At 39.5% G+C, this 12,869-nt stretch overlaps 1 protein-coding gene across 2 annotated transcripts in view; it reads left to right on the top strand.

Annotated features, from left to right (window-relative positions):
* LOC150088375 (uncharacterized) overlaps window positions 1-12,869 on the top strand; it is a 200,919-nt gene that overhangs the window by 174,060 nt on the left and 13,990 nt on the right. For both annotated transcript variants that reach the window (XM_090370751.1, XM_090370750.1), the window contains one exon: window positions 3,088-3,171. In XM_090370751.1, coding sequence (XP_090226877.1) covers window positions 3,088-3,171 — 84 coding nt within the window. The remainder of the gene's footprint in view (window positions 1-3,087; window positions 3,172-12,869) is intronic.

Below are 12,869 nucleotides of genomic sequence, written 5' to 3'. Positions count from 1 at the left end.
CTTAAAACCCAACAACAACCGACCAAACAACCTTTCTGGGAGTAATAATATTTTATGTTATTATTGACATCTCACAAAACAACTGCACAAACATCCCTTGACACTTAACTAATTCGACCATAATGTGATAGTCCATAAAAGTGCGGCACATCCTAATTGGAAGTACTTTTCAACTTTGGTCTGCGACGAGATTCGAACTAGCCATTTTTCACAAATGTGATAGAGAAACTAAGCCATTTACTGCGCTACCCGCGAGGAACCAACAATCAAAAAAGGTGTAGTTAGAAAGAATGAAACAGTCTTCTAGTCAGTACAATTCTTGAAACAAGTGGCATGACTAACTCTTTGCTGGCAGCGAGATATGGGCGAATGGATATCACGATCCTGTGTCGACACAGTGGTAATATCATCCACAATATTGTGTGTGGATAAGGGAGGGAAACGCCTGAACATAAGCAGGCTTCTGTCCGGGTGGGTTTTCTTTGGTGCAATGACTTGCACCAAAAAAAAAAAAAAAAAAAACCCACCTTACAGGGCTAACATGCGTGAGTTCCCAAAAGTGGGAGAGTGCACAGACCTAGAATCACAAGAATTAGTTCCAGGTGTGCTGTGAAGCAATCACAGCAGCTGTGATTGCTTCACAGCATGTCTTGAATCTTAAACATTCATATTAAAAAAACAAAAAAAAAACACCTGTCATATTTAGGCCACCCGAGAATTATTTCACCTACCCGTGTGTATTATTATGTCTCTAAATTGCTGGATGTAAAACCAGAGTTTCCGGGGGGGGGGGGTGAAACATTCTGTCCTCAACTGAAACCGACTAACTCAGCCGTTGGAGTGAAAAAAAAAAAAAAAAAAAGACCATAAAAGTTACTCGCGTTATTGACGGGAATAGAAACCAGGTTTTTTACACCCGGTATGGAGAAAACAGCTGTTAAAATTACTGTCGTAAACCGTGGAGTTTTTTCTAATGTTCAAGAGAGTAAACACAACGTGAATATTAGCTTGTTAAAGTTGGTGGGAGCTGAAAATGTGCAACTAATGCCTCTCTATATGAGACCGACTAACTTGGCCGAGGTACAGAAAGAAGACAAACAAAAAAAGAAATACTCTCTCATCTCCCAACTCACAGGTCAGCCTAAGTCGAGTCATTTTCACACAGCATTATGGAATGAGCAGCAAAGTAACCACTGTGCTAGTCGAAGAAGTTGAATTGTGTTCATTTAAGGGAAGAGCGTCGAATCGAAAGTTACTAAATAAAATCCGCATGTGGCCCATTTCTTCGCATTGCGCAGCGCTAAGTGTTATAGGGCAAAAAAAAAAAAGGGTTAAACGACCTTTAAGGTATGCTACGGCCACGAAGAATCAATAAATAACGTCCATAAATTGCATGCATTCTAGGACTTGTTGCATGTGAATAGAATAATTTTGTAAAATTATTTCCAGTCGAGAAAATCCCTGCATTCGTAACAGAGTTGTGGAATACTTATTGTAACTTTGCCTATTAGCTAGACAAGCTATTAGCTAATCATACGCAATCATATAAAGATGTGTTGCTCACTGGCTCATATTTATTAACCAGTGATCGCCATCTCTAATTATTAAAACAAACATAGCTGTTAGGTTACTATTATCATAATAATAGTGACTAATAGCTGCTGTCAATAAAATTACAGTACTGTATTTGCAGAACGATAAGACGCAACACCCAGATTTTAGAAAGACAATTTTGTAAGAAATATTTTAATGCATATACAGCATTCGAAATGCAAATTCACAATTAATGGTATATTTTCTGGGTTGAAAGAAGACTAAAATGTCTTTCAGCTGCCCGGTTTACATGTTATTCAGCATAATTTAATACCTTCAATTGAAGCCAACACCTCTTCTGCCTTTCATCAATTTGGTCAGGACTACAAATTTATAAAGAATTAAAACTACCGTACTGCACGAAACACAGAAACAAGACCTGCAAATGAGATGCTTTTTTATTTCCACAAGAATTCATTGATTTATAAAACGGATTACTGATTTTCGTAGGTTACGGATAAGATCAATCAAATGATTATTAATACTGCTAATTCAGATTGACTGTGCTGTTTATTGTTGCACACATATACAGTAGATTTCAGCGGGAAGAAGCAGAAGGGGGAAATGGTGGTAATCGGTGTCTCATAAATTATTATTATTATTAGCCATAAGGTGCAATGAAGCCTGAGGCTTATGCAGAACCAGCCAAAAAAAAATCCGTGGTGCCCTGAGAGAGAGAGAGAGAGAGAAAGTGTGTGTCAGAAATAAAAGGAAATCACCAAGAAAGCAAGAAAGAGAAGAATGATGATAACCAGCTCAGGATGATAACCACCAGATGTGAGCCCCTGGGTTAATTGGATGTAAGGCAGAGCTAATAGTAATTCCCAATAATCCTTTCCAGAAAAAGGGAACTAAGGAGTTCTACTGTTTCTTTTCTTTTTTCTAAGGCGATAAAGGACGAGTTCTGGTATCACTCAGATATGCTAAGTTAGCAATAAGCAACTGGAATCAATAATCCACACTACTGATCCGCTCCGTCAAATATTTTTGTTAACTGTGTAAAGGAATTACTGTATACGCTAAGTGCTTGTATGTATTATATAAAAAAAAAACCTTCATAAAATTTATAAAATAAATTTAATATAGGTTAACGAATAAATGATTGCCCTTAAAGAAGCGTTGTCATGAGAAGCTCACTAACACCTTAAGTGCGTTAAATTAATTAAAGATAACGATTTTGGCTTTTTTTTTTTTTTTTTTGACGATTGACAATTAGATTTTCTGAAAATAAATAAAAAAAATTCTGTATCTTCACGCTGAGAAAATTATATTTGACGCCCAATTTGACTAACAGCAACTGTCAGTTACGATTAGCATATCCTAATCAGAAACGAACATATTACACTCTGATTGTCAAACTATTGTCCAAACATTCGAAAGTTACAAGTAAGTGTTTCAAATACTTCCAGGTACCTTTGATTTTACCAGTTTTTAACTACTAATTTAAAAAAAAAAACACGTGTATCATAAATCTGTTCTCTTTTGCCCTTGTAGGAACAATACCGCAACGACTGCAACATAGCAGTGAGGCTGCTTCAATGCAAACCATCCAGTTTCATGTCCCACAAAATGAGTTCGGTAAGTATTGTTAGTTACCTATACTATTAGTTACCTATATTGTTAGTTACCTATACTATCAAAATGAACACAACTGTAAAATACCTCGGTGTCCTCCTCGATCATAAATGGTACGTCACGAAGCATCTCGATTATATCAATGACAAGATCAAGAGATACACGGCCATGCTGGCCCGCATGACCAGAACAGACAGCTCTTAAGGGCAGAACTCTCAAGCACTTGTATTCTGCAGTCTTCCTCCCGATTGTTTCATATGGTTCCCCTGCCTGGTTCCGCAGGGTTGAGAGAATCACCTTCACCAACACATTTAATGAAATGCAACGTCTCTTTCTTCTCTGATCCACAAGAGCCTAGCAAGCCAGATAATTTCCGGAAATCTACTTTTAGGCCTACATTGCTTACTGCGGCCGTAACGTACAAACTACCTTCATCGGTATTTCTGCTGCTACCGACGCCAACCTTCAACCAAGAAGAAAAGACTGGTCTGAAGTTTCCAACCTCTAGCCGTCCCGCTAGTCTGCAGAGCTCAATGGCGAGACCACCAGAAAATTCATTCCGGATACTGCATTCCTCACTAAAAGTACCGACTTGGCTAAACCACAACTTTGAGACCACCTTTATGCTTACTGGGTATGGATCCTTCAAAGCTCGTCTTTGTCAATTTGTAGCAGTGGATGACGGCACTTGCACCTGTGGGGAAATAGAGAACTGGAATCACCTTATACTCAACTGCGTGGTTTATTTGGATCTGAGACAACTACTACTGCAACTTGCCTGCTTTCCAGCCTGTGCACTCGTTGATTGTAAACTAAGGAAATCTTCAATGCTTTCATGCATTTCTTCTGTACTGCCCTTTTCAAAAGTCTGCGCGGTGTGGGGAGAATCATTACCGTCCACCCCAGACCGGGTGGAAAAGGCCCGGGTTCGAATCCCGTCGATGACGCGAGGAACTTTAATAGGCTTTTTTCGCTCCGTGGCTGCGTTAGTCAGTCTCCAGCGTAGATAGCACGGTTTTTTCGTCTAGAAAAACAGACAAATCGACCAGAGAACACACGCAAAGAAATTACGGGTGGCCCTAATATAATAATTTGAATTTTGAATTTGCCCCTTTCAAGAGGAGAAGACACTTTCTGACTCCTGCTGCCGCTCCTGCTGTCCAACTCGAACCTGGCTCCTCTAGTATGAAACCCCCTGGATTGTCCCTAACCATCCTCATGCAAATCCTGACCTGGAGTAGGATTTTCTAACATTACTGCTGGCGCGTGAACCACAGTGCAAGATTCTTCCACCAAGGTTCTCCTCTGGTGGCCTGCTTACCCTTAGGGGTAGGAGTAAATTTTTTTCCTGCTGACACGCTTCCTCCCTGGGCAGCAGAAGGGGCTTGCACCTCCTGATGCAGGCCCCTTCTGCTACTTACTCCTTTTTCCTTACCATTTTTTACTTCAATGACTTTTGCTCTCCTCCACCACCTTTCTTAAGGGTGCACTACCACTTTTGGTTTCCTGCCTTCCTGCTCTCCTTGGGAACTCCCTTCTTCGAGGTCCCAGCTCATTCATGTCATGAGTCCTCTCCCTTGCTCTGCTGGGGGGGGGGATTGGACTCCAACAGGCATCCCTCTACTGACCTGGTCCGGCTCCTCGTGCCATGGATGGATGCTCAAATGCCTCCTCCTGATGACAGACCCATCGTGTTGTCAACATCTTCCTGATGTTGACAACACTATAACCACGATACCTACACTATTCACACGCCCATCTGGCCTTGGCAGATTTTGCTTTTTCACAGTGACACGTTTTTCGCGGTTTTGTGGGGGACCACTGGCACCGCTGACAGATAAACACACACTACTACTATTTCCCCTATTTCCCTTCCCTTCCCTACTATACATCCACTCTCCTTTCCTATATTTCCACGAGCTTCCTCAGCCTCTCGGTTCTGGAGAGGCTCAGCAAAAGCTAATTGATAAATCTGACGTGCCACTGCACAGCTAGAGACGAGAAATAGAGGGTAATTCAAACTGGTGTTTGTTTTCCCCCCTGGCTGCTAAATCGCCTGATGCTGGCCACTCAACACAACAAAACATCGCACCTTCACATATACCAACACTACACACAAACGGCCGGCCATGGTACTTACCTCACCACAAGATGACAAAGTGGCGAATGGAGGAACCATAGAATCCGCAAAAAAAATCACTGATAATAATAATAATACGTCTGGGTGTGCGGCGCATCGTCATGTGGCATATTGTTCTTGCATTCCCCATACTGTATTGCGATGTCAACTGTCGCACAGAGACTTGCCGTTCAACTCGTACAACATGCAGCACTCTTCGCTCACCACGAGCATCCATCTCTCGTAATCATTTACACTTCTGTCGGCGGAAGGTGGTTAGACCCTTTCGACAACATTCTTTATACACCTTAAGGACAGTGGACAGTGAGCAACCGACAAGCCGTACCATTTCCGATATGGAAGCACTCGAGACACCGCTCCAGTTATAACCAATTATACCCGTTTAAAACTCCGTGGTATCTTCACTATATCCCATAACTGCTATTTTATCACTTTGATTTACATGACCAGAGCAAATTACCACTGTTCTAACATATGCAGCTGTTCTGCTTTTCATACTGCGAGCCACGCGGTATAGTCATAATTCAGTGATACCAGAGTATCACTTAATTATGGTATACATTTGTACAGTCAGTCATTGTAATACATATGGTCGGTCATCTGAAACAATCAAGGTGTGATGATAAAGTGCTGAGAACAGGGTATATAAAATGTATTAATAAATTATAAAATATTTTATTTTTATAGCTTAATGTCTTATAAGATAACAAAAAAAAATTGTATGTCAATGTCTTTACGCAATTTCTAAAATTAAATATTTTTATTTTGGTAGGTGGAAGAATAATGAACATTCAGCATATCGAGCACTGTTTAGTAATGAAATTTTTGACCAAAATGGACAGAAATGCTAAAGAAATCCATGAAAGAATGACTAGTGTTTGGAGTAATAATACCCAGGCATGCTACTGTTACAAAATGATCGACAGGGTTCGAAAGAGGACGACAGTCAGTTCAGTATGATCCAAGGTCTGGTCGGTCATCTGAAACAATCAATCCTGAAATAACTACCACCATTACAGAAAAAAGAATTAGAAAACAGAAGAATTAAAAGTGTCTGAATCTGACTTTTTTTTTTGAAGGATTAAATACAGATAAGAATACTGAACTTCGGGGTGAATATGTTGGAAACACACACACACACACAGAATTTTGTATTTGTCTTTTATACTCCGTTTAAGAGAACTTTTTGACCAACACTCTTTACGTATAAGGGGGGAAAAATCTCTCCAGTCTAGAAACATTTCCATTCATGACAAACATTCTGATGGGGGAGTCATCAAAAGAGAATTTAATGTGAATGCTTGCTAATCCCGATAAATATTTATGTGATTGGCGACAAAACTTGGCTGTAATTTTATGAACCTGAATTCCAATTAGAAAGCATGCAGTGGAAGCAAAGTATCTCCAACTCCGAAAAAGTTTCGGAGTCGACCACCAGCTGGAAAAGTGTTGGTATCAATTTTCTGGGACACGAAAGGATTATAATTAATTGATTGCCTTTCCCTTAAAGGCATAATTACATGGAAATATTATGCCAGCCTTAGGCTAGAGTTTAAAAGCTGCAATGCGAGGGGGACGGAAGAAATTTAGGTCATCGGGTTGTGATTCTCCATGATAACGAATCCGTGAAAAAAGTGTGGATTGCACAAGCTAAAATCCATGAATATGAATGTGAACAATTCAACCAACCCATTCCCCCGTACAATTCAGATTCAGTTTCAAGTGAATATTATTCATGCAAAAACCTCAAGTTTTACCTTCGCGGAACTCATTTTAATTATGAAATAGTGAAAACCAGTGAAAGCTTGGTCTGATGCCCAATCTGAAGAATGTTTTTGAACGATTAAACTATGCAGATTAAATACGGAAAAGAGTACTAAACTTCGGGGTGAATACACACACACACAGAGATTTATTTCTTTTATACTTCGTCTTCAGAACTTTTTAGTAGTATAAGGTTGGGGTTCTAACCGACTACGGCTCTATGAATTTTGGCGTCAATTTTCGTGCGTGCTGCCGCGTCGGTCGCTTGTTTTGCCGTTTCGGTTTTGCGCGTGTGCCGGTGAGGCGAGCCGAGGTTTAGGCTTAGCTGTTGCGCCGAGGCTTAGTTGCGGAGTCGGAGGAAAAAATATTTTAGTTCTTATTTAGCCCGCTAGATGGCGCCAATTATTTTTCGCATTAAATATATAAATTTTATTTTCGCTTTGCCGAGGCTCGAACCCATGTCGTTGCTACTGGTGGTCCGGTGCTTATCCCCACGGCTACCCTTTCAGTTGTAAGAATATGTGTAAATGTAGCTCTTATAGTTAAGAGTGGTGTGAGTGTGACGTAGGAAGTTGTATTTCGCCTTGTTCTGATTGGAGGGGGATATGAACCGATGTTCTGATTGGTTTGGGGGTATAAACCGACTTCGACTCTGAGTCTACCGGAGATTTTCTGGTCTGTTGATGCCGTAGAAATCGTCTGTTTTTGCCGCGTTGGTTTTCAAGGTAGCGTTGGAGGGTGCGCAATGAATTGTGGGTTCGCGCACGCACACACACACACAAGCCCGAGTTCTCGCACGCGCACGCGCACGCACACACACACACACACAAGAAAATAGAGCAGTAGACATTCTTTCCCAAGACAAAGGTTTTGGCGGGAAAAACGTGGACGCTGTAGACATACGGGCACTTGGGGGGTCACAAAAGTTCGAGCACGACGATGGCCACGACAACAGAAGCCCACGAAACAGTGCCGCCATCTAGCGAGTCATTCTGAAAGCTGAAATCAAGGATTTTATTTTATTTAAGGTGTTTAAATATATTTTTTTTCCTAGGCAGCTATGACTTTGCCGTTTAAATATATTTCAGTGGCTTTGCAATATGTGGCGCCATCTGTGGAAGCAATCTGAAAGCTGAAAATTAAAAGATTTTATTTAAATATATATTTTTTTTTTTTTTCCCTACATACTTCTTGAACGGAGATTGCCACGACATCGTAACAACCAAGAAACTGTGTCGCCATCTAGCGTGTCATTCTGAAAGTTGAAATTAAGGATTTTATTTAAATATATATATTTTTTTCTCACATACGGATACTTGGTGTCACAATACTTCTTGAACGGAGATTGCCAAGACATCGTAACTACCAAGAAACTGTGTCGCCATCTACCGATCTATTCTGCAAGTTGAAAAGCTGAAAAATTAAGTATTTTTATATGTTTAATGTTATGTTATGTGTTTTTTTGATGGTTAAATTTTTATATGTATATATTTTTACCCATAACTATTTATGATGGTTCCTCTTCAAGTTGAATTTTGTATCCTGATGCTTAGTCTATCTTGAAAAAAAAAAAAAAAAAAAAAAAAAAAACCTGAAAAGTAAAATGTATTGATGTGTATATATATTTATTTACCTTCTTCGTGATATGGTGGTGCCATCTTCAGATTCTTTCCACAACTTTGAATTTTTTTTTTTTTTTTTTTTTAAATCTATATTCGAAATCATTTCTTTCCTAAAAGTAAATTCTCAATTTTTTAAAAAAAGGTTATTGATTAATGGAAAATTAAAACTTAATTTCTACTTTCTAAGAAAAAAGACAGACAATATTTTTCAAATAGACATGTTTTTATTGGTAAGTTTTACAGATGTTGTTACTAATCACCAAAAATCAACACAAAAACTTACATATGCACATTGCTTTGATCAGAACGGATACTTCGTATATTTCGTAGTGTAAGCAGTTTGAAGTTCTTCGATCATCGAAACTACAGCATTGTACAAAGCATAATCGTTGAACTCAGTAACTACACCTTCTTTCGAGCACTTAGCAGAAAAAATTTTAACACTTGTAGATGGTTCAGCATTTCTTACGAAGTAAGCATACACGTCATTAAACGAAACATCGATAGAGCCAGTAAACACATCGTTCTTTATACGTTCTCTAACACAATCAAGATGCTCAAGTATAACTGATTGCATTAACAGAAATGCGGGTTTTTCGTCTTCTAGACGTTGAAGAAAAGAATCTATGTCTATGATTCTATTAGATATAGCTTCAAGTTCAGAAAGGTGGAGAGTCATTCGTCGTTCTGCAGATAGCGAGAATTGTTTCCAATAGAAATCACAAGCACCAACATCTGTATTGATTCGGATCCCCGGTAGATGGATTTCATCTTTAGATCTGGCTCTTACGGAAAGCAAGATATCAGTCATTTTGTTTTTGAATTCTTCCCACTGGTTTCTGGATAACATCATGTGCGTATTAGATGTCTCAATTGTAACATGTGGCTCGAATTCGTGACAATAAAAACGAACTGTGCTACTATGGCTCAGACGTCTGTAGAAAGTTACGTTTGGTCGTCTTATATCATCAAACATTTCGTGCTTTGGCATTTTGGAAAAAAAAACTGCAACAGTGGAAAAATTCACGACCACACTGAGAAAGCTCCAAACTGTAATGTGGTCCACTGGCTATAGCATCATGTGATTAGAATCTAGTCGTGTTGTTACTGGCTCATAAGTTCGTGACGTGTCAGGAACAGGTAGAGGCATGTCATACAATGGTTATATAATACCATATAGCTAACACAGGTGTTGCTCCCAAAGTCTTTTGTTCAAATTTAGAGAGGGCTAAAGCAAAAGATAACAAAGCTAGTTCAACTTCAAAGGTGTGGGGTGATCACAGGTGGACACATGGCATACAAAGCCTATATATCGTCATATAACTAAAGGAGATACCACCCCCAAGTCTGCGCCACCGTTCCCAAACCTTTGTTCAAAACCTTTGTACGACATGTGTCTGAGCTACCGCTCCCATAGTCTTTGTTCAAATGTAGAGTAACAAAAAAGCAAAAGATAGCTCACCTTCAAATATGTCGTTCGGGAACGGCTAGACACATGTCATGCAAAGGTTATATTTCATCATATAACTAAAGGTGATACCAACCCCAAAGTCTTTGTTTAAATTTAGAGTAGTAGTAAAAGCTAGTTCAACTTCAAAGGTGTTGGCTGGGAACAAGTAGAAACATGTACAAAGGTTATATAACTAGCGCTGTTATCGTTCACAAGCCCTTGTAGTAACAAAAGGTAAAAGATAACTCAGTTTCAAAAGGTTACCTTCAAAGATACCACACCTACCCTTACTGATGTGTAAGGATTTCACTCTCATGTCATGGTATTTTCCTATTGGCGGTGACTTTCACATACTATTGAATCTAAGCACTGATTGGCTGTCGTCAAATGTCGTTTCAATCCACGAGTTTGCTTTAAAAAGCGGTCAACACGACAACAATTCACAAGTGCCTTTTTTTTTTCCTATTACAAGAAATCAAAATGAGTAGTGAAGATATTTTCTTTGGGGACGAAGTAGATTCGAAGTTCATAGATGAAGTTATCAGGGTAGAGAAGGATCATGAAGATGCTAGGATGATTGAGGCTGAGATAGAATTCTGCCAAACTTTGGTGTATTCGAGTGTAAGTATTTCTTTTTTCATTACTGAAAAATTTTTTTATTTGATTTTTTAAAAATGTTTATAGAATTATTGTTTGGTAACTGAGTTTCTTTTACGTTACCCTTTCAGAATGCGGAGTTCTTTGGCTATGGTGATGACGGTATTGAGCATCGACCAGGATGCTCACATGACAACATGTTAGAAGGTGCGGGGGGAGAAGAATTGGAGGCTGAGAGTCCGTTATTACTAGATGGATTTTTGAACGATGACGACGATGATGATGATGTAAGTATACCTATAGATATATATATTTTTTTTTTTTTTTTGTTTTTTTTCGCGAAAAACAAACCCCTAAAGCTTATGCGACGTTTTTTTAAATTTTAGATGGAAGAGAGAGAAGTAGCCGTACAAGAAAGTTTTGAGCAGTACTACGAAGTACAGGATGGGGTTGCACGTTATTCAAAAAAATATCGGACCTTATTTAAAACGTATGAGGTCCGGTTTACAAACATTGCAAACTTAGCAGACGGGGATCTGTTTTTTTCGAACTTTCGGCAGATGCTAGAAGAGATAATCGCAAATTTAAGTAATCAGGGTGATTATTCTCATGTTAGGTTGTGTTTAGACGCACCCAGTCTAAAAAATCCCATAAACTTGCCATTTATGCCTCTAACCGATCTGACATTTGACCGTGTGATGGCCGCATTTATAGCTGTCGACCAATCAAACAGTGAATTTATGATAACGGACGACTTGAGTCTGGACGTGATTCTTAATATCACGAATAGGGGGGATGGTGGCTATCGTTCTGAGAATATTAAAAAAAGGGCAATGTTGAATTTGAATGACTTTTTAAAAAAAAAAAAGCTGTCATTCAAATCAGCAATACCGATAGTTTATGTCTCGCCAGAGCATTAGCTGTTGGTATTTCGGCCCATCAGGACGATGCTAAAACATACAGACAGGTGCGAGAGGATAAGCGTAGTATGCAAACTATCAGAGCTACAAATTTACATGGTATCGCAGGGGTTGCCTTAGAAAGTTGTGGCTTGAATGAAGTTGAGTTGTTTCAGGGAGCGATCCCTGATTACCAACTGGTGGTAATTTCCGCTGAGTGCGGTTTTGAAGTTGCATATCGGGGCCCCGCTGCTGATAAACAGATATTTCTACTCAGTCAGGACAGACATTATGATCTTGTGCGATCTTTGAAAGCTCTGTTTGGCAGTGATTATTATTGTCCCCTATGCCTTAAAGTCTTACCTACTCGAGAGAGATTAAACACACACAATTGCTCTTTCAAGTGCAATAGATGCAGAGCTATCACAGTTCATAATGAAGACAACCTTCTCCTGTGTAATTTTTGTAATCGTTTTTTCCAAGGCGAAGCATGCTCACAGGGCAAACAACGCTCACAGGGCAAACAAAACCTGCTCTGAAGTGCATCGCTGTGGCGTTTGTATGTGCACTTTTCTTACCAATACAGCACACAAATGCATCCACCCCGACTTCTGTAGCTATTGTAAAACTGTGCACAAAACACAACATTGCTTTGTTCAAAAACCTGAGGACCCGAAGCACGATGTTTCTGTTGTATACTTTGACACAGAAACAGTCTTGCTGGATGGTGAGCATGTGGCTGTGCTCTGCGTTGCTTCTTTTGGCGATCAGGAACGCGTTTACTGGGGCCGCAATTGCATGGCGGAGTTTTTGGATGAGCTGTTAGGAACCCGAGAGACTTTGAAACGAGGTAGTGATGGCCGAAAACTTCGACACATAGAGCCAAAATATAAGAATGTGCGAGTAATCGCCCACAACCTTCGTGGTTTTGACGGTTACTTTGTGCTTTCTTATATTTTCGCGAAACACATAGCTCCTCACACTATCTATGATGGGTCAAAGATTTTGCGTTTCTTTCTATCTTCGTTAAACATAGTCTTCTTGGACTCTTATTCTTTTCTAACAGTTCCACTCCGAAAACTGCCAGCTATGTTCGAACTGCCAGAGGTGCGTAAGGGCTTCTTCCCTCACGAATTCCACAAGATAGATACATTAGATTATGTGGGAGCTTTGCCCGATCAAAAATATTTTAAACCGGAATTCATGAGCGAAGAAACCCGTACGGAATT

This window comes from Mastigoproctus giganteus, chromosome 3 (genome assembly GCF_048544385.1).
Source record: "Mastigoproctus giganteus isolate SK-2022 chromosome 3, ASM4854438v1, whole genome shotgun sequence".
NCBI lineage: Eukaryota > Metazoa > Arthropoda > Arachnida > Uropygi > Thelyphonidae > Mastigoproctus > Mastigoproctus giganteus.
The sequence above is the reverse complement of the archived record's forward strand: the minus strand, read 5'-3'. Positions and strand labels throughout refer to the sequence as shown.